At 44.0% G+C, this 25,931-nt stretch overlaps 1 protein-coding gene across 1 annotated transcript; it reads left to right on the top strand.

Moving 5' to 3' along the window:
• The first annotated feature begins 6,167 nt into the window (after positions 1 to 6,167).
• C3H21orf91 (chromosome 3 C21orf91 homolog) lies at positions 6,168 to 24,359 on the top strand. The gene is made up of 5 exons (XM_066621611.1): positions 6,168 to 6,357; positions 9,205 to 9,335; positions 20,426 to 20,959; positions 22,379 to 22,441; positions 23,413 to 24,359. The coding sequence occupies exons 1-5, from the start codon at positions 6,218 to 6,220 to the stop codon at positions 23,571 to 23,573; spliced, it is 1,029 nt and encodes a 342-aa protein (XP_066477708.1). The 5' UTR covers positions 6,168 to 6,217; the 3' UTR covers positions 23,574 to 24,359.
• The last annotated feature ends 1,572 nt before the right edge of the window (positions 24,360 to 25,931 follow it).

The following is a 25,931-nucleotide window of genomic DNA, read 5'->3' as shown; positions in this document are numbered from 1 at the left end:
CTTGTGTATTTATTTCACACGGCTGCCCTCTTTGAAGTGTATCAGCTTCCATCCCTTGCTGTGTTCATAAAGATATGTCTTGGACACGGGTCTTTGTGAGTGTGATGCTTTGAGGAATCTCCCCATTATTGACAGTGGTGTCTATTGCTGTGTTATTTATTTCCAGAGGCAGCTAGCAGGGGCAGCACCCCAGCAGTGGCTGCTCAATGAACCTATACCTGCCTCCATCCCCTGCTTGGTTCACCCTGGTGGTGCTTCACTGGCCCCTGGCATTGGGGCTGGGTAAAAATGACGACTTTGCCTGTCAGGTGACATTACTGTTTTGTTCTGAACTAGCTTTGGATATGGCACTCATCCTGCCAACATTGCACTATCACTGCTGCACCACTGGTGCCGTGTCAGCATAAGATTGGTCTGCCTCATTGCCTAGATGAACAAATCCTGAATATTCCCCTCCCAAACAAATCTATCTGTAATGCTATTTTAAGGTATTTCAGATGTCTGATACAATATTTTGTAACAGAACAGCACCAAGCGTTTGAATTCTTTGGTTGCGAGATTAATTCCTCGCAACCTGCTGAGTTATTTTCAAGTACAGAACAACAAAATAGGTTGGCATTTTCTGAATTTGCTTCAAGGTCATTGGTCACAATTTCTTCTTGACCTGGCCAACTAAGAATTTTTTAATGAACATCAGTGGAAACTAGGCCACTGTTGACAATGAGCTTAATACTGTCAGACACTTTCAAAATATTAGGGCTCAGATTGTGCATACAGAAATGTGCTTTAACATTCATTAACAGCCCAATCCTGAGCTGCCTGGGGTGCCCAGCCTCAGCAGCACCGAGAATGGCTGCCACCGGATCCTGTGTGCCTCGGGCTACTGCAGGCGGCGCCTCAGGAGACGGGAACTTTCGTTCCCTTCTCCTGGGTAAGGGAAGCAGCCCCGCATTGGTGCTACACACTTCAACGCTGACCAAAAGGTCTGTGGTAAAGTAAAGCCGTTCGTTTTGGGTACCAAACCCTGCATGAACAAACAGGATCCAGTGGAGGAGCGCTCCACCGGACCCGCCCCCTGCCTCCCCGCTCCCTCCCCTGGCATGCCTCTCGCCTGCCCTCTCCCTGCCCACCACCTCCTGTCCACCCTCTCTCCACCTCCCCCCTCCCTGGAACGCCTCATCCCCGCCCCCGCTTACTATGCTGTGACTCAGCGATCCGTGAGACTGCTGAGCGGCGGAGGCTGGGCGCCCACCCTGCACTAGCTGGCGGTGAGGCTCGCAAACCTGCCTTACAGCACTTTGCGACAGTGCGTGGCAGCACAAAGCTGCGGTGCTGAGCCCAGGATTGGGTTATTAGTCAACAAAACCACATACAGTATATTCAGTTCACTACAGAAAATGTGTTTCTGTCAGCTAACCAGGGCATTCACAGTGTGAGCTTTTCAGAGGTTAAAATGCTGGTTATTGGAAAATAACTGGAATCTACCAAGCGCTTAATTATAAATATTTCTTTCATTTGTTCATATACTATGATTAAAAAAGCACACCCTTTTGGGCAACTCCATCATTTCCCCCCCCCCCAATACTCCCATGAAAAATCCAAAAACACACAGCAGGACTTTTGGACTTACAAGTTCCACAGCTCTTTAGACTGGAACAGTGATTTTCAACATTTTCTTTCTCATCGTACACTGAACTCTATGGTCTTCTCTAGGATTTTCTCTGTTTCTTCCTGTGATGCCATTTCCTGGAAACTCTTTCAGGTCCTGTGGGTTCTGTAAATACAGCTGCCCTAGAAACAGAGTTGCAGAACCTGGAAGAGTTTTTCAGCAATTTTCAACCACTATGCTCCAAACTCCAGCAGCACACATGTGGACCTTGGTACCAGCACTTTTATCACGCACCTAGCTCAGCCATGGCAAAGAATCCTGATAAGGAGTTGCTATCAGTCTGCTTAGCTCTTTTCCCACAGCTGCTTTGAAATGGCTTCTGGCCTGCAAAATGGGAGTGTGACCTAAGCCAGTGATTTTAACTTGTTTTTCACAAGGAGGAGAGTGACTGCTGTAACTTCCCCTCCCCACTTGAATCTGAGGTTCCCCTAGGGCTCTACCACCAGCGCTGTTTGATGAAATGGGGAGCAAGACTTCTGTGCTGTGCACTCCTCCTGCAATTACCCTTGTGGCTAATTGGAGTAGAAAGTTCAGCATACAGGGGAGAGAAGTTGCCTTTCCAAAATGTTTCCTGGGCCACTAAGAGTTCACCCCAGGCTCTGGGGAGCAAGCAAGAAGAGGAAGAGATAGCAGCAGCTCTGATTCATCGCTGCTGTTATCCCCTCCCTTCCTCACCACTACCTTCCTGCTGACTTTGCCACACTGTTGTGAAACAGCACAACAGTGCAGGGCAGAACAAAGAAGTTGGAACAAGCAAAGTAGGGCAGTGGTTCTTCCATGTCTATTTCTCCTCACTCTACAACATACAACATACAACAAACCTTTATTAGGCATATAGTTTTACAACTAATATCTCCAAACAGCCATGTATGAAGGTATATGTTAAAAGAGAGATAAGAATAAGGGTTAAAACACAACAATTTGCTTACACTCTCCTCATTCTATTTGAAAGCATAGAACAGTGGCACCACAAGAAAGAGGGGGCTGGTGTGGGCTAGGTGAGGCATCTGCAAATGAGATAGATGGATGAAGCATGTGCCTGCTGCCACATAAAGTACCTCACTTTATCAGCACTGCCACTACCTGATCCTCTTCCCACTCACTTCCTAGAGCCTAGGGCTGATGAAGTTTCAGGCAAGCAGCCTGGAGGAGGAGGCAAGGAGGAGAGGCATTACGTGCAAGGAAGAACCAGTGACAAGACTGAACCAGCCCTAGAGGGCATGTAAGGGAGCCCTGATCTGGGCCGGCAGGCTGTCCCTGACCCCCAGCAGCAGCAGGAAACCAGTGGCAGCCCATTTAGTGGAGTTCAGGAGATGGGGCCAGGAGAAGAGGCACCAGCTCCGGGGCTGAAGCTCTGAGCCTCCCTCCCCATGCCAGTGAGAGCAGAGTGGAGTATCAAAACCCTTGGAAGGACTTGCCATCTGGTCCACATCCAAGCTACCTCAAGAGAACTCTTGGAACATCGGCAATGTGAAGGTATAGATGTTCCTGTCAAGACATGGTGACATTGCTCTGTTACATTACAAAAGCAGCCGATGAATGTAAAGGCACTTAACAGGATAAAGAGTAAGCAGCTACCCATGAACAAGTCTGCACTGGGGTAGGGCCAATGGGCAGGAGGCATCAGTCATATAACTGAGTCAGAGTGACCAGATACGATGGAGGACACAGTACCCATATCTTTAACCATCACGTAAAAGAGGGAAATTTGGCAGGTGCAGCTCAACATGGAAGGTTATAAAAAGCTGCATCTGCCAGAATTCCCTCTTCTATAGAATGGTGAAAGGTCTAGGCACTCTGTTCTCCAATGTAATGGAGAGCCAGGGTGGTGTAGTGTTTGGGAGGTGAACTTAGACCTGGAAGATCCAGGTTCGAATTCCCCCTCAGTCATGAAGCTTCCTGGGTGACCTTGGGCCAGTCACTTTCTCTCAGCCTCACCTATCTTACAAGGTTGCTGTGAGGACAAAAGGAGGGGAGCAGCTGTGTACACCCCCCTGAGCTCTTTGAAGAAGGGCGGTATAAAAATGTGAAAAATAAATAAAATAAATGTATCTGGTCATCCTGAGGTCCGGTATGATACACAACTCCCAAAGGACTGTGGATACCACAGGGAGCCACTTCCTTATCATCCCATGTGTGAACCAGCCCTGAATGATCAGGCAATCATTACTCATCTATTCCCAAAACTTCAAATTTAGTCCTCTTCTAGTAAGAGGTCATTTTGCTTTGGAAGGCACTACTTCGTTCTCCTTCTCCCATTGTCCATTGTACTTGCTGGGCCCAATCCTCACTACTGCGTTTGCCAGAGGGAGATCACAGGTGACCCAATGAGTGATGGGGCAGCAACTGCCCTGTACTCTGATGTGTTCCAGCTGAGCAGCAGGGTGAAAGTGCAAGCACGGCATCCACTGCCTACATTCTCTCTCGCCCAGCCAAGCTACAATCCTATACACCAGTGGTTCTCATACATTTAGCACCAGGAGCCACTTCTTTAGAATGAGAATCTGTCAGGACCGGAAGTGACATCATCAAGCAGGAAATTTTTTTTAACAATCTGGGGGCCCAATCCTATCCAACTTTCCAGCACCAGTGTAGCTGCAATGCAGTCCCAAGGTAAGGAAACAAATGTTCCCTTCCCTTGAGGAGCCCTTTGTGACTGCCTCCCCACCCCAGGATGCAGCTCATGCCTCATTGGCATGGTGGCACTGGAAAATTGGATAGGATTGGGCCCTTAGGCTGCAATCCTACTCACACTTATCCAGGAGTAAGTTCCATTTACTATCATTGTTAAAAGAATATACATAGTAGTTTGTTAAAAGTACAGGTCTGAAATATTTCCCCAAATGCAGTCACATACCATGGTAGCATCAAGTCTAATATGTGAAAAACAAAATATTGAAATGAATGGGGACCCACCTGAAATGGGCTGAGGACCCACCTAGTGTTTGAGAAACACTGCTATACACACTTTCCTAGGGGTATGTCTGACTGAATGCAATAAGACTTGTAAGTAGCTATGCCTGCGACTGGGCTGCCACACAGCTCCACCTCCTGCAGGGAACCAGCAATCTGGTTGCAGCAATCTGGAACAACTACCAGCAGTAGTTTGTTCCCAGCACAGGGCAAGGAAGCCCATCTACCTAGTGCAGGGCCAAACCCCTCAGGCTCATATTGGTGTGCCAGAGACACTGGGAATCTTTATAGAGAGACTCATTGGTCCCTTTATGCAATTCATGCTAGCCTGGGCATTGAGGGGTGCCTAAGCATTGGAAGTGTAAGAATATAAGAGCCCTGCTGGATCAGGCCAAAGGTCCATGTAGTCTAGCTTCTTATATGGAAGTAGCCCACCAAGGAGCACACAAGACAACAAGAGACCTGCATCCTGGGGCTCTCCCTTGCACATAACCATCACAGCTTGTAACCTGTAATGGACTTTTCCTCCAGAAATTTGTCCAGTCCCCTTTTAAAGGCATCTAGGCCAAATCACCACATCCTGTGGCAAAGAGCTCCACAGTCTAACTACATGCTGGGTGAAGAAATATCTTTTTGTCTATCCTAATTCTCTCAACATTCAGTTTCAATGCCTGTCCCCTGGTTCTGGTGCTGTGTTGGAGGGAAAAGAACATCCCCCTACCCCCTCTATCCACCACCATATCCTGTGGCAAGGAGTTCCACAGACAAATCACATGCTGTGTAAAAAAATATTTTCATTTCTCTGTCCTGACTCTCCCAACCTTCAGTTCAGTGGCTGTCCCCTGGTCTGGTGTGGTGTGAGAGGGAGAACATCCACCTATCACTCTATCCACCACCACCACATCCTGTGGCAATGGGTTACACAGACTAAACACATGCTGGGTACAGAAATTTTCTTTTCTCTGTCCTGACTCTCCCAGCACTCAGTTTCAGTGGCTGTCCCCTGGTTCTGGTGCTGTGTGAGAGGGAAAAGAACATGCCTCTATCCACCACCACATCCTGTGGCAAGGAGTTCCACAGACTGACTACACACTGGGGGAGGAAATTTCTTCTGTGTCCCTCCCAGCTGCTCGGTTTCAGTGGCTGTCCCTAGTTCTGGTATTCCGTGAGAGGGAAAACACCCCCCCCTTCACTGCACCCGAGCTCAGGCGTGTGGCGCACCTTCGTGAACTCAGCTTCCCGCCCTCCGCGCCTGCTACTTTAAGCTCCGACCACGCGCTACGTCACGGGAAAGCCGAGGGGGAGGGGCGGCGGGGAAACTCCACAGCTTCGCGCCCGCTTCCCCTCGGGTGGAATGGTTTGCCCATGACGCACGCTGCACACCTTAAGCCCCGCCCCCTTCCCGTACGGCGTCCGTTGCTGATGTCCATTGGCGGGTGACGTCATGCGCTCCTGGGACGGGGCGAAACTATTGCGCTGTTGCTGGGGGGACGTTAAATGGCCGCAGCTGTGACCAGGCTCGAACCGCACTCGGAAGCGAGAGAATGAAAATGAAGGGGGGAGGGGGAAGGTTGGGAAGAGAAGCAAAGAGGAGGGCGAAGGCTCCTCCCTCTGCCGGCCCCCCGTCTCCAAGGGATGGTCCAGTCCAGAAGCAAAAGGGGCGGGGCTTGCCGCGGCGAGGCCCCCAGTCTTGGCTGTTGCCGCTTGCGAGAGCCGTTTGTCGAAAACGCCAGGAAAGCGGGGCAGCCGGAAAGCGAGGGGCGCACGGGGCCAGGGTGAGGAGAGGTCCCCGGAGGGTTGGCGCGACGGTTGGGCGAAAAACGGCCTTGGCGTGTGCGGGGTGGGCACCTGGGGGGAGGGGGCCCCGCGGGGAGGGCTCTGGCAGGTGGGTGCGAGCGAAGGAGCGGGGCGGGGGAGGCCCGTCACGTGCTGGGGTCGAGCTTGGGTGCTGGGGGCCGCCACCGTCTCGGAGCGGGAGACAGCCCTCGCTTCTCCTTCACCTGTGGGCTCCTCCCTCCGGGCTTCTGACCCGGGCTGCTGCCCCGCTCCAGCTGATCAGGAGGCACCTCTTGACGGTCCTGGGAAGGAGGCAGAGCTCAGGCTCAGGCGTGGACCGAGACTCGAACCGCAGGCACTGAGCAGCCGAGGCAGAGTGGGCGGGGAGAGTGCAGGCAGTGCAGACCACCCCTGAGCCCGGCCTGGGCCAGGGCCTTCTGAAGAAACCAGGGTGGACACTACAAGGTGCATTGAGTGATGATTGATGGATTAGAACATCCTTATCCTGCCTTTCCTCTGCTGGAGCAGGTGCCCAAAGTGGCCAACCGTTTGTAAGGAGAAAAAACTACAATTTATTAAAAAATGGAATACACCCAAATAAATAATTGAGTAAAAACTCCAGTTGCAGGAGGGCAACACTATTCATGCTCAAGGAACTGCTGCGCGTGCGCAGCAGCCAGACAACCCAGCACTCCAAAGCCACAGGAAACAGAAAGGTTCTGAGCCCTCCTCAAAGTACATGCAGTGAGGGTTAGATATTAATCCCCCCCCCCCCGTACGTTGCAGGTGCAGGCTGTACTTTCTGTTTTGTGGTGCATACTTGTACGTTGCAGGTGCAGGCTGTACTTTCTGTTTTGTGGTGCATACTTGTACAGGCGTGTCAAAGCAGCTGACAGGCACTCATATGGGGAACAATGAAAAGGGCATTTCTCATTATGTTTATGGCATTATTCTGGAATCCAGACACCTTCCTGTCCCAGGCACTCCGGTAAAGCAAACAATTACAGGTTTTGGGGCCGAAACGGTCTCAGCCTGTTCTCAAACTTTTAGTGGGTAAGAAGCCCGGCTTGCTGGCATCACACACAGTTTTATCCGGGTAAGGATTACTTACTCTGTACGTACCAAGTACAGCCACCACCACCCTACCCTGCTCCTGGGGTCCTTTACATTGGCTTTTCAGTTCAGTACTTATCAAGGGAATGGGTAGCAGCAGGGAAGATAGAGGCACACCAAGCACAAGACTCCTCGACTTTACACCTAGCAAAATCATAGGGTTGCTTGTGTTTTCCTAACTAGATGAACCAGTGATACCTAGTAAATGCAGCTGGGCTTGAGCTTCAGAAGATGTGTGCTTATGCCAATGCTAATATTGGCCTTAAGAATGTTTATGTTTCATCAGCAGAAAAAGATTAAGTGGTTTACATAGCTTAATAAATATTGGTCTCGGTTATACTTGTGTACTTCTGGAAAGGTCACTATATTTTTTTGCCTTTGTTTCACTTCTGCAAAACAGACTTAAATGGTGTGGAGAAACTGCAAATATCTGACTAGTTAAAAGCGTTGACTACTAACTTCTTAGTCCTCTCTAGGCGAGCTAGCCTTTGTTGAGTGTTCTGGTTTGAGTTGCTGTGCTATTTAAAGAAAGTTCTTAAAATATCTTCAGTTTGCTCATACGTAAAGCAAGTGAACATGTTGCTGCTAATGGATCTGGTTTAAATTGTAATTATAACTTATTGCTTCATTTATTTCTGGTTGCCTACAGAGGGGATGGGGCCTTCTTAGTTGATCTTTTATCAGTCTCATAATCTGAAGTGAATCACATGTGTTTGGCATAGTTGCCCCTAAGTAATCCAACCTTGGGTATAGCAGACTCTTAGAAGCAGCTCCATTATACCTCTTCCACACCTTGTGGTTGAGCTTGTTGTAACTATTGCAGTTTAATGTCTACAAAGTGCCAGCAAATCTATATTTGTGTTTTGTTGTAAGAAAACATCTACAGGTTGCAGATGGGATTCATAAAAAGCTGATTAAAGCTCTTGAGGACATTTTTGCTTTTAGATAAGTGATAATGCAAAAGGCATCTGTCTTAACTGCCAAGCTGAATTGGCAGAAAGCTTTTAAGTTTTGAGGTATAGTTAATTGTTCACAAGAAAACATAGTGAGCAGATTTAAAAGAGCTCTGTTTTCCTTTCATGAACTGTATAGAAGACATAATTTAAATGCTTTTCTAGTGCATTTTAAAGTCTTTAGGTCATGGAGAACGAATTAAATGTAGAGGATACTCTAATTCTCCAGACTTATGTAAAAATAACAGATTCAAGATGAAGGATCTCTAGAAATTGATTCAGTTTTAAATTAATGGTAAATAATTTTTAAAAGTATCTTAAGTTGCTAGATGATATCTAAATTTGGGAATTAAATGTATCACTTTTTTCATTTTAATGCTTGATAACATGAGACTAGCTGGCCTAAGGCTGCAATTCTATACACTCTTACCTGGAATAAAAACCACTGAACTCAAAAGTGCTTATTTCTGAGTAGGCATGCATGAGCTTGCACTAGCCTCAAGGCACCTTTAAGTGGTATTTCTTATATTTAGTAGCGAGAGAGTAACTATATACTCCAGTGCAATGCTTTTCCCAGTAATTGACTGCTGGTTTTGTATAACCCCCTGTATAAAAGCCTCTGGGACAGGTAGCCTTTTTTCATTTATTATGTGAACCTCTGTGAGAATGTTAATTTGGAAAAGCCATATATACATATTTTTGTTATAATGAGCAGACAAGTGGGATGCCAAGGATGTTTTTCCCCTGACTATTGGATAACATGAGACTTTTTTCTTTTAGAGACACTATGAACGAAGAGCAGTTTGTTAACATTGACTTGAACGATGATAATGTTTGCAGCGTATGCAAATTAGGAACTGAAAGAGAAACTCTCTCATTCTGCCATATCTGTTTTGATCTAAACATTGAAGGTAAGTTGAGCCTAATATAAGTTTAATAAACTATTGAAATTCAGCTTTGGTAGATCATTGGAGTTCTTAAAACTACGTTGTCGGGAAGTAAATATGGCTCTGACGTGAACAAAGTAATGATTCTGTTTGCACAGAATTGGGGACAGTGTAATCTAAATGCTTAATTTTAAATGGTTGGCATCTTTGCAAGTTTTTCTAAAGCAGGGATAGCCAAAATTTTTGGCAGGAGGACTGCATTATTTTTCTGACACTATGTAGGGGGCCTGGAAAAATAATTAATTTACATTTAAAATTTGAATGAATTTACATAAATGAATATATTAGAGATGAAACTTATATGAATAAATGAAGGTCTCTCAATTACTCAGGGCCTATAAAAGGCCTTGCCCAAAGCAAAACCGACCTTTCCTCCACTGCCACTTCACAGACGTGAAACAGCAAGCAGTGGAGGGAACCCTCAGTTGCAGCTCACGCAAGAGGTTCAACAGTTGCCTTCATGTTGAGAGCAGCTGTGGAGGCCAGCGCGGGCTCCAGTAAAGGGCCAGAGGCTCATTGGAGACTAGGGGTTCCCTGTGGGCTGAATTGGGGGTCCCTGAGGGATGCAAATTGCTGCTGGGCTGGGGTTGTGCATCCCTGTTTTAAAGCAATGATGTCAAACCCGTTTCATACAGAGAACCAAAGTTAGCATTCATGGTGCCTACAGAGGTCCAGAAATGATGTTATTAAGCAGAAATAAGCATTGGCCAGAAATAAGCATGTTTTCATATAGAAGCTCATTAGCTACAAATGACAGAAGAGAAAATGTGCAAATCTTGTTCACGTTTTAAAGATTTGAGAGAGCCCCATTATCAAGCTGGGAGAGCCCAATTATAATGGGGGCCAAATAAATTGCTTCTGGGGGTAGCATTTGACCCTTGGCCCTTATGTTTGATACCCCTATTCTAAACCATTACAGTAATCGATTTACTGAAATTAGTCATGAGCTGGATTGCTTGTAGACACTTCAAAGATTAACAGTGCAGTTCTATGCATGGCTACTTAGAAATACTATTTCAAGTCAGTGGTACTCTTGTAGGTATGTTTAAAATTGCACCCTAAATGAGAAAGGCATTTAAAATAGAGACCACTGGGTCTCAGTTTTTGCTTTGAAAAGTGTTTTGAGAATTTTTTGTTTGTATATAAATAAAAATACTCTGAACCACAACTTTAAGTAGTACTAATGCATAATCACTTATGCTGGAATTGGAAAATTTCCAATTGATATACTTGTAAATGTGCATTAAGTTCTGTAAAGAGAGCTTAATGCATGAGAAGCCTATGTTCAAGGCTCCACTCTCTTATGAAGTTTACTTTGTGGTACTGAGCAGGTTGCTATCTCTCTGCCTATCCTTCCACATTGAGTAGGAGAGCAAAAGCCTTTTCTAATTAGAAGCAGGGAGAGAAAGATACAAATGTAAACTAAATGTATAAAATGTGCTTGCATTTGAGTCTCCCAGAGTCTTAAAAAACTAAGGTATAGTAATGCTAGTACTTTGCCTTCTTATCTGATAATTTCAGCTTGAAGGATTGTTAGGTAGCCAGTACATGTTATGCTTGGATTGTAAACACAACCGTACAGTTGAATGTTCCCATCTGTTTAGGGCCATCTGTTCAGCACCGTCTCATGAACTGCTTCTTTAGTTTAAGTATCTTTAAATTCATAGACTTACAGTGGAACTCATAACCAGGTTAGTTAGTTTTATACATGCATTAGTCTTCAGCTGAATAAATTCTCATAGTGACATACAGAACATTGTGACCTGTTTCCTAAGCATTTGTAGGGAGCTGCTCTGTCATCAGAAATGCCTTCTGTTCCCAGAAGAAATGTTTTGCTTGTGCAGGGACCTGTTGGTTGAGTGGAAGGTTTCTTTGCATAACCCTGAGGTATTCAATCTGTGTGTCCCGCCTCCCTAGGGTAGCTGACAGGGGCGTCATGAGGCATCTGGGGAAAGAGGTGGCCATAGCTGAGCTGCTCTACTCAGCTGCACGTGCTGCCTTGCTGCTTTTCTGCAGCTGTGAACAAGGTGGGTGGGGCAGCGTAAGGCTGGGAGGGCATGTGAAACATGGTGGGGGGAGGTGGGAGAGAAGGCTGGGTGGGCAGTGGCAGAGGTGCTGCATCTCATCAGCACAGGTCAAGCTCTTGGCAGGCTTCAATCTGGGAGGGAAGCCTGACCTAGAGAGTAGCACAGCGCTTTGCTTTCCTCCACTTGGGAAGGAGGAAGCCCACCTGCTCTTAGTGGGGGGGGGGTGTCCAAATGCCCCAGACTGCATTCCTCCGTCTTGCCTGGGGGGAGTAGGGGTGGCATCTGCATGTTGGGGTGTATGTATGTGAGCATGTGCCCATCTACTTTGGGGTGAGTTGTAATCCTGCTCAGTGTGGCTGCAATCCTATCCACACTTTCCCGGGAGTAAGCTCCATTGACTCAAACGGGACTTACTGCTGAGTAGACTTACATAGGCTTGGGCTCTGTGTCAGCTTAACCAAGGATCTTCACCTTTCTCTTTTTCCTCCCCCTTCAAAAAAGAAAAAAGCCACTCTTGATCAGGCAAGCTTTGTCTCAAAAAATTGATTAAAAATAAAAATACCCACTCCTTTTCAGCCATCCCCCTTTTTCCTCCTGCCTCCTTTTGGGGGGGGGGGTACTCTGTTGGCTGCTATTTTAAGACAAAAGGCACAGTCCTAGCTAGTGTGAGAGTAAGCCCCATTGACTAAAATGGGGCTTCCTTTTGAGTAGACCTACATAGACTTGGGGTCTGTGTCAGGTTAACCAAGGATCCTCACCTTTCTCTTTTTCCTCCCCCTTCAAAATGAAAAAAAGCACTCTTGATGGCTTTGTCTCCAAAAATTGATAAAAAATAAAAAATACCCATTCCTTTTCAGCCATCCCCCTTTTCCCTCCTGCCTCCTTCTGGGGGGGGGGGTACTCTGTTGGCTGCTATTGTAAGACAAAAGGCACAATCCTAGCTAGGTCTACTCAGAAGTAAGTCCTATTGTGTTCAGTGGGACTTACTCCCAGGAAAGTGAGGTTAGGATTGCAGCCAAAAAGTCTCTAGGTCTTAGTTTGCATCAGTTTGCAATTAGCAGATACACACAAAACAAAGTCTTCCCCTCCCCCAGCAAATTCATCACTGCCCCCCTTTCCAAAACCCTCCAGTTGTGCTGCTAACAAACTCAGGGCATAATCCTAACCAGGTCTACACAGAAGTAAGTTCTATTTTGTTCACTGTTCATACTCTTAGGTAAGTGTGGTTAGGATTGCAGCCTCAGAGTGCTGGCAGCTGTTTTTTCTTGTTTCTAGTGTTTAATTATAACACATAAGAACATAAGAACAGCCCCACTGGTTCAGGCCATAGGCCCATCTAGTCCAGCTTCCTGTATCTCACAGTGGCCCACCAAATGCCCAGGGAGCACACCAGATAACAAGAGACCTCATCCTGGTGCCCTCCCCTGCATCTGGCATTCTGACATAACCCATTTCTAAAATCAGGAGGTTGCGCATACACATCATGGCTTGTACCCCATAATGGATTTTTCCTCCAGGAACTTGTCCAATCCCCTTTTAAAGGCGTCTAGGCCTTCATCCCCATTTTGGGGGTAACTGAGGTGAGGTGTTGTAATGGGGAGCCGTGGCCAATGGCTGCAAGGTTCAGGGGAGGTGCGAGCCAGAAAAGTTTGAGAACCACTGGAATAACCAGAATGCTGTTTCCAAGAACAAAAGGTTCTGATGACCGAGTAGCAGTTCGCAAAACGTAGGATTCAAGCTAGTACATGTATTGCTTTTATATTGAGAGGAGTTAACATTAATGAACAGCCACCCACCTGCTGAAGAATAATAAAGAGCTGGGGTGGCCTCCCTGTTCTGGCTTCCCTGGAAACATAGTAGATATTGTTATACTTCCTGTCCATGTGACTTGAATATTTGCCTCTGACTCGTGATAAGGTGATACAAGTAACACAAGTTCACTGTTTTCAAATGTTGGAAGAAACACAAGTTTACTAGACTGCAGTGGATCTGGCTTTTGAGGTACTCATCCTAGAACTCAAGCTGTTCTAGTTCTCATGCTTTGAGTTACCAATTCTGTTCTCAAGCTGGTTAGTAGCTCATGCTCTGTAAAGCAAACATAAGCTGATCTAGCTTGTCCTACCGGCTGTAGCTGTCAGTTGGGCAGCTTTGTTATGCTATTGTGGTAAACGCTTACTTGGCATCAGCAGTGTGACAGGACGCATGTCTGGTGACTAATATCTGAGTGCTGTCATTTCTGCAGGATTGTCTTCATAGCAAAGTATTGGCAAATATCAGGTTTTAAAGGGCTATACTGTTTCAATATGGTGAATGTCTTGTTCATTCTTTGCTGCTTTCCTAGTAGGTGGGAGAAGAGGGATGACTGTAAACAACTTGCTGTTGACTGAACTCTGTTCTGGGTACTGGGGTGTGTGTGTGTTGTCACACACTTTCTTTGTTTGATTTCAGGCCCCCCAGGTCACTGTTTTGAACTGTTCTCCTACCTAGAGGTCCACTAGTCTTGGGTTACCACCAACTCTGACTGTTTACCCAAGGAGAAGTAGGGTCTCCAATCTCCATTGTAATACAGTCCAGAAATGCATCTCCAAGGCCCAGTGCAACTCCTGGAATATGTTTCCACCCTACTCCCTCAGCTTCAAGCTGTTCATTGAGTCTGTGGCTCACTGTCATTTTGAATGGCTATACAAGCAACACATTTCTTGTTGCTTTTTATAGCTCTCTGTGAAATTCCACACTAGGTAAAGAGGCGGTTTCCCAGATACCTCATTAACTTCAGAAAGATATGAAAACCATCAATACATTTTGCTGCTTTCTGAATTGCTCCAAGGTTCAGCACAGAATAAATGAGGTCTGTCATTGCTTTCCAGTCTTTTCCATTGGGAAAGATCTCCCTCTCTTGTCCAGTTCTAGAGAATGTGGGGAATCTCAGAAGAACTTAAAGTGTTCTCATTATGAACGGATGCTTTCATTATGAACTAGTGAACATAGTTCATAATGCAAGGGAGGGCACCAGGGTGAGGTCTCTTGTTATCTGGTGTGCTCCCTGGGGCATTTGGTGGGCCGCTGTGAGATACAGGAAGCTGGACTAGATGGGCCTATGGCCTGATCCAGTGGGACTGTTCTTATGTTCTCATATTTGTTGGACCCCTGCTCCCATTCTACAATAGTCTAGGTATTTCTTTTCCCAACTGCCTGGGAATCCTTTCAGTTATGAGATTAAAGTCTGCCTACTTCCCCCCAGGCCTTGAACCCATTTCAGTCAGGGCCCTGCATGTGCTGTTTACATATGAAGAATCTAGCATACCATGCCCAACAATGTGATTAAAGTCTCATCCGGTTTAGCCCATGAAGCAGTTGGTCATGCTAGGTGACCTTCATGTATATTATAGCTCTCTCTTCAGACCTGTAAGACAGATGATAGTATTTTAACCTACTTGTGTCAATTCTATGCCCGTGGTTCTCACACATTTGGCACCAGGACCCACTTTTTAGAATGAGAATCTGTCAGGACCCACCTAAAGTGATGTCATGACCAGAAGTGACATCATCAAGCAGGAAAATTTTAACAATCCTATCTACACTTACCCAGGAGTAAGTCCCATTTGTTGTCATTGTTAAAAGAATATACATAGTGGGTTGTTAAAAGTACCAGTCTGTCACATTTCCCCAAATGCAGTCACATACCATGGTAGCATTAAGTCTAATATAAGAAAAATAAAATATTGAAATGATTGGGGACCCACCTGAAATGGGCTCGCGACCCACCTAGTAGGTCCCGACCCACAGTTTGAGAAACACTGTACTATGCCCTTCTGAACACACAGGTTATTCTGATATACTGATGTGCTCAGCTATGTACTTTTTCATTTCAGCACACAGTCTTCAAAATCCTTGCAGGATTCATCTATTCTCATCAATTGAGGAACTCATCCTGCTTGCAGCATGTCTTTAAACTGACTAACACATCTATGAAATTGTTGCATTAACTTCCATAGAAATTAAGTCCCAATCTTAAACTAGAATGTCTCTCCCCACCCCCTGCTTCTCACACAAAAATATACATATTGCAATGGCTATTTGGGTATCCAATACCAAAGTCTAAAACTATATTATGTTTTAAAACTGCTTCTGTTCAAATCCATACTTGGGGTATTGTTAGTCTGAGAAGAAAGAAGAAAAAAATGTGAAGGAATTTACTAGTCTTGGAAGCAAAGCTATGTGCATGCTTGTTTCTTGCTCCCTGAACATGCTCAGCTGCTAGTAAAATTTGCAAGAGCAGAGGCCTGCAAATGAAGAGAAAACAAGTCCAGCAGCTATTGTGTAACAGAGCAACATAAGCTGGGTGCAAAGGTGAGCGCTGATTGTTGCATATAATTTGATCTTTAGTTGTGTAAAGCTGCAGAATAAAATGCCTACTTCAGAATATATTACTGTTCTAAATCACGCATTGGAAATCAGGTAATTCTGGCTTTACCTGCATGTTCACACTTGTTCTAAGTGTATTTTGTTTCAGATACAACCAAGAAGATAGAAATGCAATGTCTGGGCAAGATTCTTTTACAGTACTTTCATTAAATTCTTGTATACGAAGCCATCATAGGCATAGTAAAAGTAGTTGCTGATGGAAAGCTGTTAGTTCAGTTGCAAATCCGTGATGCGATAGTCCTTCAGATCTTAAAGCTGTTAGTTCAATTGCAACTCTGTGGTGTGATAGTCCTTCAGATCTTATAACACTTTGGGTAAAACATTGCTGCAAGCCTGATTGATGAGATTGTCCTGGGGAAAACTGAAATATGTATGAGTCATTTTCTCATCAAAATCTACTTCAGAATTGAAAGCTGCAAACACATGACTGACTAAAATTCAATTTGAGCTTTCATTTCAGCTTGTATGTACTCATAATTAAAAACTTATATGTATTTGGATGCAATTAATCATTAGGATACAGAACAGATTTTGGGGATGGACATTATTTAGTATAAGTGCATTTACTCTGGGCTTGAGAAGGAATGCCAGGGTTCTTTAACCAAAAATGATTTCCAGGCTAAACTCTACTCTGTCAAAGAGAGAATTTGCGTTGAACAAAATGGCCTTCAAACCCTTCCAGCAAAAACAGCACATTTCTGCAGACTGGAATATTATACAGTTGCAATACATGTGGCACAATATATTTTATACTGCACTCTTATGCTCAATATATCCCAGTTTTTGAACCTTTCAAGATAAAAGGGAAGATGAGGGAAAAAGAATTATCTCCTTAAATTTGTATTCAGTTTAATAATCTAGATCACTGTTTCTCAGACTGTGGGTCAGGACCCACTAGGTGGGTCGTGAGCCAATTTCAGGTGGGTCCCCATTCATTTCAATATTTTATTTTAATATATTCAACTTGATGCTACCATGGTATGTGACTGCATTTGGAAATTGATTGGTGGTGGAAAGGATGTATGCTGGGCGAGCGGCGGCCTTGTGGGCTTTTCAGTGTGGTGCTGCTTGGGCCAAAAAGACTGGTACTTCAGCAAGATGGCCTTCTGTCTTGACATGCTCACTATAATTGTTCCTCGTAAAGCCGAGCTCCACAACCCAGAAGTTCAGCAATGAAGTCATTGCAGAATGTCCTGAAATGATATTACAATGCATTTGTCTGCCATCCATTCATAGACATGACCTCTGTTCCCTATGCCAAAGAATGTTGCCAACCCTTGATTAGGTCAGGTGTGTCCAAACTTTTTGGCAGGAGGGCCAAATCATCTCTCTGACCCTGTGTCGGGGACCAGGAAAAAAGAATTAATTTACATTTCAAACTTGAATAAATTTACTTAAATGAATATGTTAGAGGTGGAACATGAATAAATGAAGGTCTTGCAGTAGCTCAAGGCCTATAAAAGTCCTTGCACAAAGCAAGGCCAGCCTTTCCTTTGCTGCTGCTGCATCACAGATGTAAAACAGCAAGCAGTGGAGGGAGGCCTTATCCCACAGCTCATGTGAGAGGTCGAACAGTTGGCTGTCACGCTGAGAGCAGTTGCATCAGACCAGCGCGGGCTCCAGCAAGTCTCCAGAGGGCCAGAGGCTCATTGGGGACTAGGGTCTTCCTGAGGGCGGATTGGGAGTCCTCAAGGGCCGCAAGTATCCCCACGGCCAGGGTTTGGGCACCCATGATCTAGGTGAATGAAAACAACTCTAACTTAAGCAGGAAACAATATCTTAATTTGAGGGCTTTCCATAGTATTGCTTTCCATAAGTATTGCTCTCTGATTACCTGCTACTGAAATCTTGCAATAACTAAATGAATCATAGGATGTTAAAGTTGGAAGGTACTTTTGAAATCTAGTCTCCTGCTCAGTGCAGGCAACTGCAACATCTTTGACAAGTGACCATCCTCCCCCAGCTTGAGAACTTCCAATGAGAAACAGCCCGCAGCTCTGCAAGGCAGCCTATGTTCCAATGTTGGGTAGCTGTTACTATTAAATTCTTCCTCCTGTCAAGCCTAAAGGTACTTCTTTGTAGTTTCAACCTTTTGGTTTTGGCCTTGCCATCAGGAACCACAGAAAGTCAGTTTCCCCTTCAGTATTTACAATCTTAAGGTACCTAAAGGCAGCTATCATATCTCCCCTTAGTTTTTTCCAGGCTACATATACTCAGCTATTTTAACTGTTCTTCATAGGACTTGGTTTCTGGACCTTTGGCTTAGTTGCCAGGCTGTCCATGTGCTCCTTAAAACAAGGTGCCTAAACTTGGGCACAATACTTCAAGTGAAATCTGACTAGAGTAGTGAATTTTATTCAACTCTTTCAAGCAAAAATCACCCCATTCTTAAGTGGCATAGTAGCAGTGTGTCACCTGAGGACTTGCCCCGTGGTGCGATCCTCCCAGGGGGGCAAAACTGGCAGAGGGAGGAAATCCCACAGTCCAGTGGGAACCCCAGAGGGCTGACCGAATAGGGGAATGAGAGCCTGTAGTTTCAGGGGGGGTCCAGGGCTGCAGACAGCAGCTGCCCACTCATCCAGGAGCAGTTCAGCAGCTAAACCGCAGCCACACACAGCTGTAGGGGCGCTCGGCTGGGCTTCAGAGAGGCCTGAGATCTCAGTCGCAGCTGAGATCCAGAAGGGGCAGAGCCAGGTTGTCCAGCTGAGAGACTCATAAGGAGCCTGGTGGCCACAGTGGAAAGTTGCACCTCCTTGGGCTCCCAGAGCAGGGAGAGGCAAGGGAGTGACCCCAGCCTGCTCCTGGGACCTTGGCTGAGTCCTTGGCTTGGCTCAGCAGCCACAGTCAATCAAAAGGCCTGGGGAACGGCTTCCCAGACAAATGAGGCTCTAGGGGCTGATGGAGGACACCCAGCTACCTGACCCTACAGGGGCTCTCCTGAGAACAGCTAGACTGACCCCACCATCCTGGGTCAACGCAAGCGAACTTCATTGTAGATGAGTCTGGCCACTTGCTCCTTATACAGTAGCCTAGAAGTATTTCTTCCGTGCACTGTGGGACTCCGGAACTATCCCTGGGAGTGAATATTGTAATATTCAGGACCCTCTGCTGCTGACCTTCAACCCCAGACCACCTTGTGACACCCAAGGGGATCACCAGCCCCAATTGGATGGCCAAGGTTGTGTCGTCTGGGAGGCTGCCCAGGCAGCGGCACCACTCGTGAAAGGTATGTCCCAGGGATCCTGTGACAAAATAGGACCCTAATGGACTTCTTTGGGGCTCAGTATTGCACAAATCTGTTGAAGGGTATGCCCTGGGTTCCTATGTTGGAACAGGACCCCAATGAATGTGAAATCATTAACATGATTAAATTGTGTCTGCAAACTTGTCTTTGTCACTCCTTGTGTTTCGCGCTGCCAAGGTCAGCCTCTGAAAACCATCATTATTCAGGCGGAAGCTTCACTCACAGGCCCCGCCCCAGGGATGGACATGACACAGTGCTGTATACATACATAGTGGCAGTAAATTAATGATTTACTGTAAATAAACACCAAGTTGTAACTAATCTGTTATGGATTTACTGATCTTGTACAAAAATTCCCCTCACTTTAAAACCTTCTAAACAGTACTTTAGGAACTATAAAGTGAAATACTTATACTGAAAAATACCAGCTCTGTTCAGTCTGTATTCTTGTAAGCTGGTAAACTCCTTACAGGTTTCAGCTTGACTTATATAGAATAGATGTTTACAAGTTTGGCTGTGTCAGTTACAGTCATATCCAATCATAAGCTGATTGGATCATAATAAACTTTTCATCATAACATAATCATTATATTATGATCATAAATCATAATATAGTAAATCATAATATAGTATTGCTAGACTGAGTTTCAGGCTTGCGTACCCTTGTTCTCCTTCACTAAATATTTGTTGTTGCATATAAACCCAGCAAATTCTGATTTGTTCTAATCACAGTTTGAACAATTGGAATCCTATCGTGGCTAGTAATGCTTAGTTAGTTAAGGGTTGGGTCTGAATCTGCCAGTGTCTGCATGAAGCTGAATCCAAACAGGACTGAGATTCTTAAACCTGGCTGTTTGAATTCAGAGGATAGAAGCTTCCATACTTAAGAATAGGTTAGGTTTCAAGGATCTGTGTCTTACATTGTTTTGCTAAGTCTGACATCATTATCTCTAGCCAACATGTTGTGGACTATAAAAATATATATTTACAGTATTACTCTATTTTGTGTGGTATTACCTTGAAAAGCAGGCTAATGGGGCTGGTTGAAATACTATGGGGAGTGTTCAGGAATGCCAGGAATTGACACATGGCCAGTCCAACTATGAAATGGCCAGGCATGTTTGTGTTTAGAATGCTCAACTTAAGAATTTTCAAAAGTAGGGAGCTTCTGCACTGTAAAAAAAAAAAAAAAAAAAAATGGGGGGAGGGGGAACCTTTGTAGAATTATTTTAAAGGAGACTTCTAATTACTTGGTTGAAGTGCTTTGGCTGTAAATTTTAAAATGCATGTATGACATAAGTTATGTATGACATAAGTTATTGCAATGAGTCAAATTCTACCTCTTTTTCTATACTCAGGAATACCAAAGTCTGATCTTCTGCATACAAGATCATTGAGGGGACACAGAGACTGCTTTGAGAAATTCCACTTAATAGCAAAACAGAGTTACCCACAGTCAAAACTCTCCAAGAGCACCTATGCAGAAGTGAAAAACATCCTGAGCAAAAAAATTAACTGGATTATACAGTATGCACAAAATAAAGATTTGGATTTGGATCCTGAAAGCTCCAAACAAACACAACACCGGCTTTTTGGCTTCAGGCATCAAAGAGAAAGAAAGTTACTCCCACAATTTGATTCCCAGGTTCCCAAATACTCGGCGAAGTGGATAGATGGAAACTCTGGGAGTATTTCAAACTGTTCACAAAGTATTTTGGAACCAAGAGAATCCAGTGGTTTTCAACTTGATATGTTACAACAAGCTGGTGCTACGTTTTGTTGTAGTGGTACATTGTGGCCAACTCATAACCAATCATCAGAGATGGGAAAAGCTAAAAAAGATACTGATACCTGTGTCCGAAGAAGGCACCCTGAATACAGCAGAGAACAGTGTAAGTGGAAGGTTCATCTATAACCTCTGAATGTTTTGTTGTACATGATTTTATAAGTTCTGTTAGGGTCCTCAGCAATTGAACACAATAAAGACTGCTGGATATAAGGGAAAAGTAAATGTTATGCCTGCTGCAGTCACCAAAATTTGTCAGTCTAGATCTGGTGAGTATCCAATTGCCCGTACACTATGGGAAATCTTAACCTTTTTAAGTTAGTGTACGCAGATACTAAAGTTATCAATCTATGACTGTCATTATTAACACTTTAAATGGAGTTGTGGTCTTCAAATTCTCAAACGTATCTGTCTAGTAAATAGAATGACTTCGTTTCTGATGAGTTCTGGCAGTTGGTCATGTCCACCACTTTGAGAAAGTGTGAGGTTGTCTATTTTTCTGCTTTATGTCAGATAAAGATTTTTTTTAATTATGAAAGCAATGCTAATTTTATCTTATGCTTTGAGAAAGGTCTGCAATATCACATTAACCACAGTGGACATCTTAAAGTATGAGAAGCCTTTGGGGAAAAACATGTGCATAACCTGACCAAAGTAGTGGTGTATTATGTTCAAACTAAAGGAATTCTTGCCTTATCTCCTTGCCACAGGATGTGGAACTCCTTGCCACAGGATGTGGTGATGGCGTCTAGCCTAGACGCCTTTAAAAGGGGATTGGACAAGTTTCTGGAGGAAAAATCCATTATGGGGTACAAGCCATGATGTGTATGCGCAACCTCCTGATTTTAGAAATGGGTTATGTCAGAATGCCAGATGCAAGGGAGGGCACCAGGATGAGGTCTCTTGTTATCTGGTGTGCTCCCTGGGGCATTTGGTGGGCCGCTGTGAGATACAGGAAGCTGGACTAGATGGGCCTATGGCCTGATCCAGTGGGGCTGTTCTTATGTTCTTATGTTCTTAATTCAGTTGTAGCTACCTCAAAACTTGAGCATTTGACCTTTTTGTATTTGTTGAACACTAAAGCTTTTGTTTGACATATGCCAGTGCTTTCCAGTATTTGGACTTGTAACTGCAACTGAATAATTATTGTTGAATAATCTTATGATAGTAGGAATGTCTAGTAAGCAGCCTTGCAACACAGCTAATGGGCACTCTTCTAAGCAGTGGTTCTCTGATACAGTATTTAGCAAAACTGTCCCTGTTCTCAGCATATCATCTCTTGCAGCGTTTTTTTACTGAGGTGTGTTTTAGATTGTGAGTCCCTCTGGGTTGGGAAATTCTTTTGCCATATAAATGGTTTAATAAATATGTATATACTGCTGTAAAAGAAAAAAGTTCAAAGTTTTATACTGCTATTTCACTCTGATGTCAAGTGTGCAAAAAACACTGAAAGGGGATGTTTAATATTAGATTGCTCTTTTCCTCCCTTTTTGGTGTCCATTTGTGACGGTCTTTTCTGTTTCAGTGAGTATGATGACTCTTGGAGAGATGCAGCAGCTGAATGAAAAACTCCTTAAGCAAATTCAGGGTGAGAACTGAGTTTTAAAACTTACCTACATTACTTTGTAAGATGTGTTGCCTGTATGGTCAGCATTAGGCATTAAAAACTATTCTGTTCTGCCCTCTCCCTAACAGGTGGGAATCTAGAGAATAAAAGCAAACTATAGTTCAGTCCTAACAAAATGCTGCCCGCAGTGCACAGCAGCCAAAGAATATGTGACAGCAGACAGAAGTAAAATGATGTTCTACTTATGTGCCTCTGCTCTTGCATGATCCCAAGTGGGTCTGCTCGAACCGGCACCATCTATTTAGCTGGCACAAGTTTGAATAGAGCAAAGGGGGTATGTTAGTGACAAAATCAGCTGGGATATCACAAAGCTTCTCAACCCTTCCCACCCTTAACATTACCCCTATTCTATGCCGCTGCCATCCCCCTCCATCAGTGGCCTACCTGTACTGGCTGGAGCAATGACATCTGGTGATCATCTTTTGGCTCAGTCGCCTTTTGTGGCAGCACTTGTAAAATAGCCAACAGCAATTGGGCACATCACTGACAACCATTTTAATAGTGGCAGTAAGTCTTTCCAATGCTATAAATGGCTTTACATGCTGGCCTGATCCTAGTTTGGATTCAACCATATAATTGACTCGGAATGCCTATGTACAAGTAGCTATCCTAGGACAGCCAGAGTGTGGCTTTCATGACTGAGGGCCCAGTCCTGTCTAATTTTCCAGTGCAGCCATACCAATGGGGCATGCACTGCATCCTGTGGTGGTGGGGCAGTCACAGAGGCCTCTTCAAGGTATGGAAGCATTTGTTCCCTTATCTCAAGGCTGCATTGCAGCTGCACCAGTGCTGGAATGTTGGATAGGATTGGGCTCTGATATAGTAATGATTTTCATTCTGTTTTGAGTAGCCTTGTAAATTAAACTAAAGTTTCAAACTTTAACTGAATGTATTGAAGTTGTAAATTAACTCTGTGCCAAAACTTCTTTCAGATGTGTTTGAAGAGCTGACTCAGCAAGTGCAAGAGAAGGATTCCTTGGCCTCGCAACTGAATGTCCGACACATTGCTATTGAACAGCTGTTAAAGAACTGTTCAAAATTGCCATGTCTACAGATGGGACGGGCAGCAATGAAATCCAATGTATCCATCTAAAGCAGCAAAGTTTACATTTACCAGCTTCACTAATCTCTCATTGCACAGTCTCAAGCAGTATTGGGAACATTCAAATGTGTTTATAGTGCAAGAAGCAGAAGAAGTTACCTACAGTGTTCCTTTTTAAAAAACAAAAATTATCTGGGGATTAATTTTGACTCTGGAAGTCATCTAACCATCTCTCATAGTTAGGAATGCTCCCTTCCAGTCACTGATTAAATATTTTGATATGACTTAACAAAGGGACTTCTGTCTGCCTATATATCTGGGAGATTGGCTGATGAAATATAGATTTTAGGTATCAGGAAAATGATGGCGCACCAGTATTCATGAAATTCACATTTCTTATTTATTGTAAGCAATATTTTATTACTGAAATTTTATACCAAAAAGAAACTATTTTAGGTACTTTTCCACATCTCTTTATATTATAAAGTTTTGAATGATTCTAGGTAACATTTTTGCCTTGTGTAATGATTGTTTACCCTTTTTTGAGGTCTGTGTACTTATATTTCATGATGGAAATTATGGACAAAAAACGTTACCCAAAGACACAATCTCAGTGGCTGTACTGCGTTACTTTTAATTTTCAGCAATGTAGAATTTATTGGGCATGGATTGTATCTTAATAGAAGAAGTTTTAAGCACAGCACTTCTTTTTGGAATGACAGTTCATGTTTTGTTAATATACGCAGAGCTGGAGTTTGGTTTTGTATGTGAATTTCTAATGCTTAATAAAACTATATGGCTTCAAAGAAATAAACCTATAATACCTCACAGAAATAACTGTCTTTTTATTCTTTTTGATGCTGTGGAACCACAAGCTCCTTACGTGTTGCAAAGTTACACTTTCAGAAGAGGAGGCTAGCTAGAAGCCTTTAATTATACTGATTTTTGAATACTGGACACAGCACCAAAGACCAACTTAATGTCTGGGCAAGGCATTGTCTACTCGTATATTATAAAAGGTAGTCTGGAATGTGATGAGTGAAACAACTGTAGCACAAAGCACAACCCCAGTGTCTACTTGAATATGTGGGACTACAGGTCCAACCTTGTTATACACTGATTTTTTATACACAGATTTGACTTAACAGGAATGGCCACTGCATGTGCTGATCCTTGAAGAAGAGGAAAAATGCATCCCTTTAAAATCAGTCAGTCCTTTAACAATAGCCTCCTTGGCCTTGTTAATGAGAGGGAGGGCAGGCAGGCAATCTATCAATCATTCTCTACAGCTTTACTCCAAGGCAGAGTGACCCCTCCCTCCTCCTAGCACATGAAAGAAAGATCACTTTGCTCTGGGTGAAGGGAGGGGTCCTCCGCTCATTAGGAGAGAGACTGATTGGTGGATTGTTTGCCTAATGACTGTCTTAACAGCCTTGCTGACCTTTGAGATGTTATCAAAATCACTGACAAAGGAACTTTGTTTTTTAAATTGATTTGTTTTAGTTGGGATTTTTGCCATCCACATGAGTTGTGGGAACCCTTATAATGAGACTCAACCTGTAATTGTTCAGACCTTCAATCTCAGAATTTAAAGTTATCAGAGAAGCACTGTTATCAAACAGCAATTTGATGTTTACAGCCATTACTCATAAGCCATTTCTGCTGAAAGTTGCATATATGCAACAGGGATCAAACGTTTACAGCTGTGGGCTGGGCAGAAATGGGTTTAAGATCCTATAGTGGATCTATCTTCAGACCTATGATTTCTGACCATTCAGTCAACCACCATTGTAAGACTCCTCTTAGTTATGGTTGCAAGCCAGAGAATGCCCAGTGGACCAATTTGTGTTTCTTGAACAGTCCTGCACTCCATGAATTGCTTTTGAAATAAAAGTTTCAAAAGCAGTTTGCAGTGGTCTACTGTGCAGTGTAGACTGAAGAGTCTTATTTGATTTAGGACGATCCAATCTCTGTTTTGCTAGTACAATTCCACTTAAAGTTAATTATCATAGGATACAAAATAGAATTAAAACAAAGTCAGGTATTCCTGTTAAAACTGCATAAATGTCATGTTTTAAAGAAATAACTTCAGGATAGATTTGAAATGCTGCAGATTTAAGCCTAGTCTTACCTGCAATACTAAGGAAGTGCGTTTTCAATATTGATGCCATACTAGTTTTTGCTGCTGCAGGCATAGCAACAGCTAAGGCAACTGCCTTACTTATATTGTAATCTATAATGTCTGGTGCATCCTGGATATAGCTGTAAAGTGATGCTTCTGTTTTCCACAATGAGCTAGGAAGTGCGCCCTATGGTTGCTTAGCAACCAGGCTGTGCTAAAATAATGGAAGTGGCAGGCACAAAATGGTTTAAGTAAGTTCTGGAGGCAGCATCTAGCACAAAAGCTTT

Source organism: Tiliqua scincoides, chromosome 3 (genome assembly GCF_035046505.1).
Source record: "Tiliqua scincoides isolate rTilSci1 chromosome 3, rTilSci1.hap2, whole genome shotgun sequence".
NCBI lineage: Eukaryota > Metazoa > Chordata > Lepidosauria > Squamata > Scincidae > Tiliqua > Tiliqua scincoides.
Note: the sequence above shows the minus strand (reverse complement) of the source record. Positions and strands in the feature narration are given on the sequence as shown.

Excerpts from the sequence above, each read along its gene's own strand:
- C3H21orf91 (XM_066621611.1), top strand. The coding sequence starts at position 6,218 with ATGGTCCAGTCCAGAAGCAAAAGGGGCGGGGCTTGCCGCGGCGAGGCC. Across the intron at positions 6,358-9,204 it reads GAGGGGCGCACGGGGCCAGG|AGACACTATGAACGAAGAGC; the intron begins GTGAGGAGAGGT and ends TTTTTCTTTTAG. Across the intron at positions 9,336-20,425 it reads TTTTGATCTAAACATTGAAG|GAATACCAAAGTCTGATCTT; the intron begins GTAAGTTGAGCC and ends TTCTATACTCAG.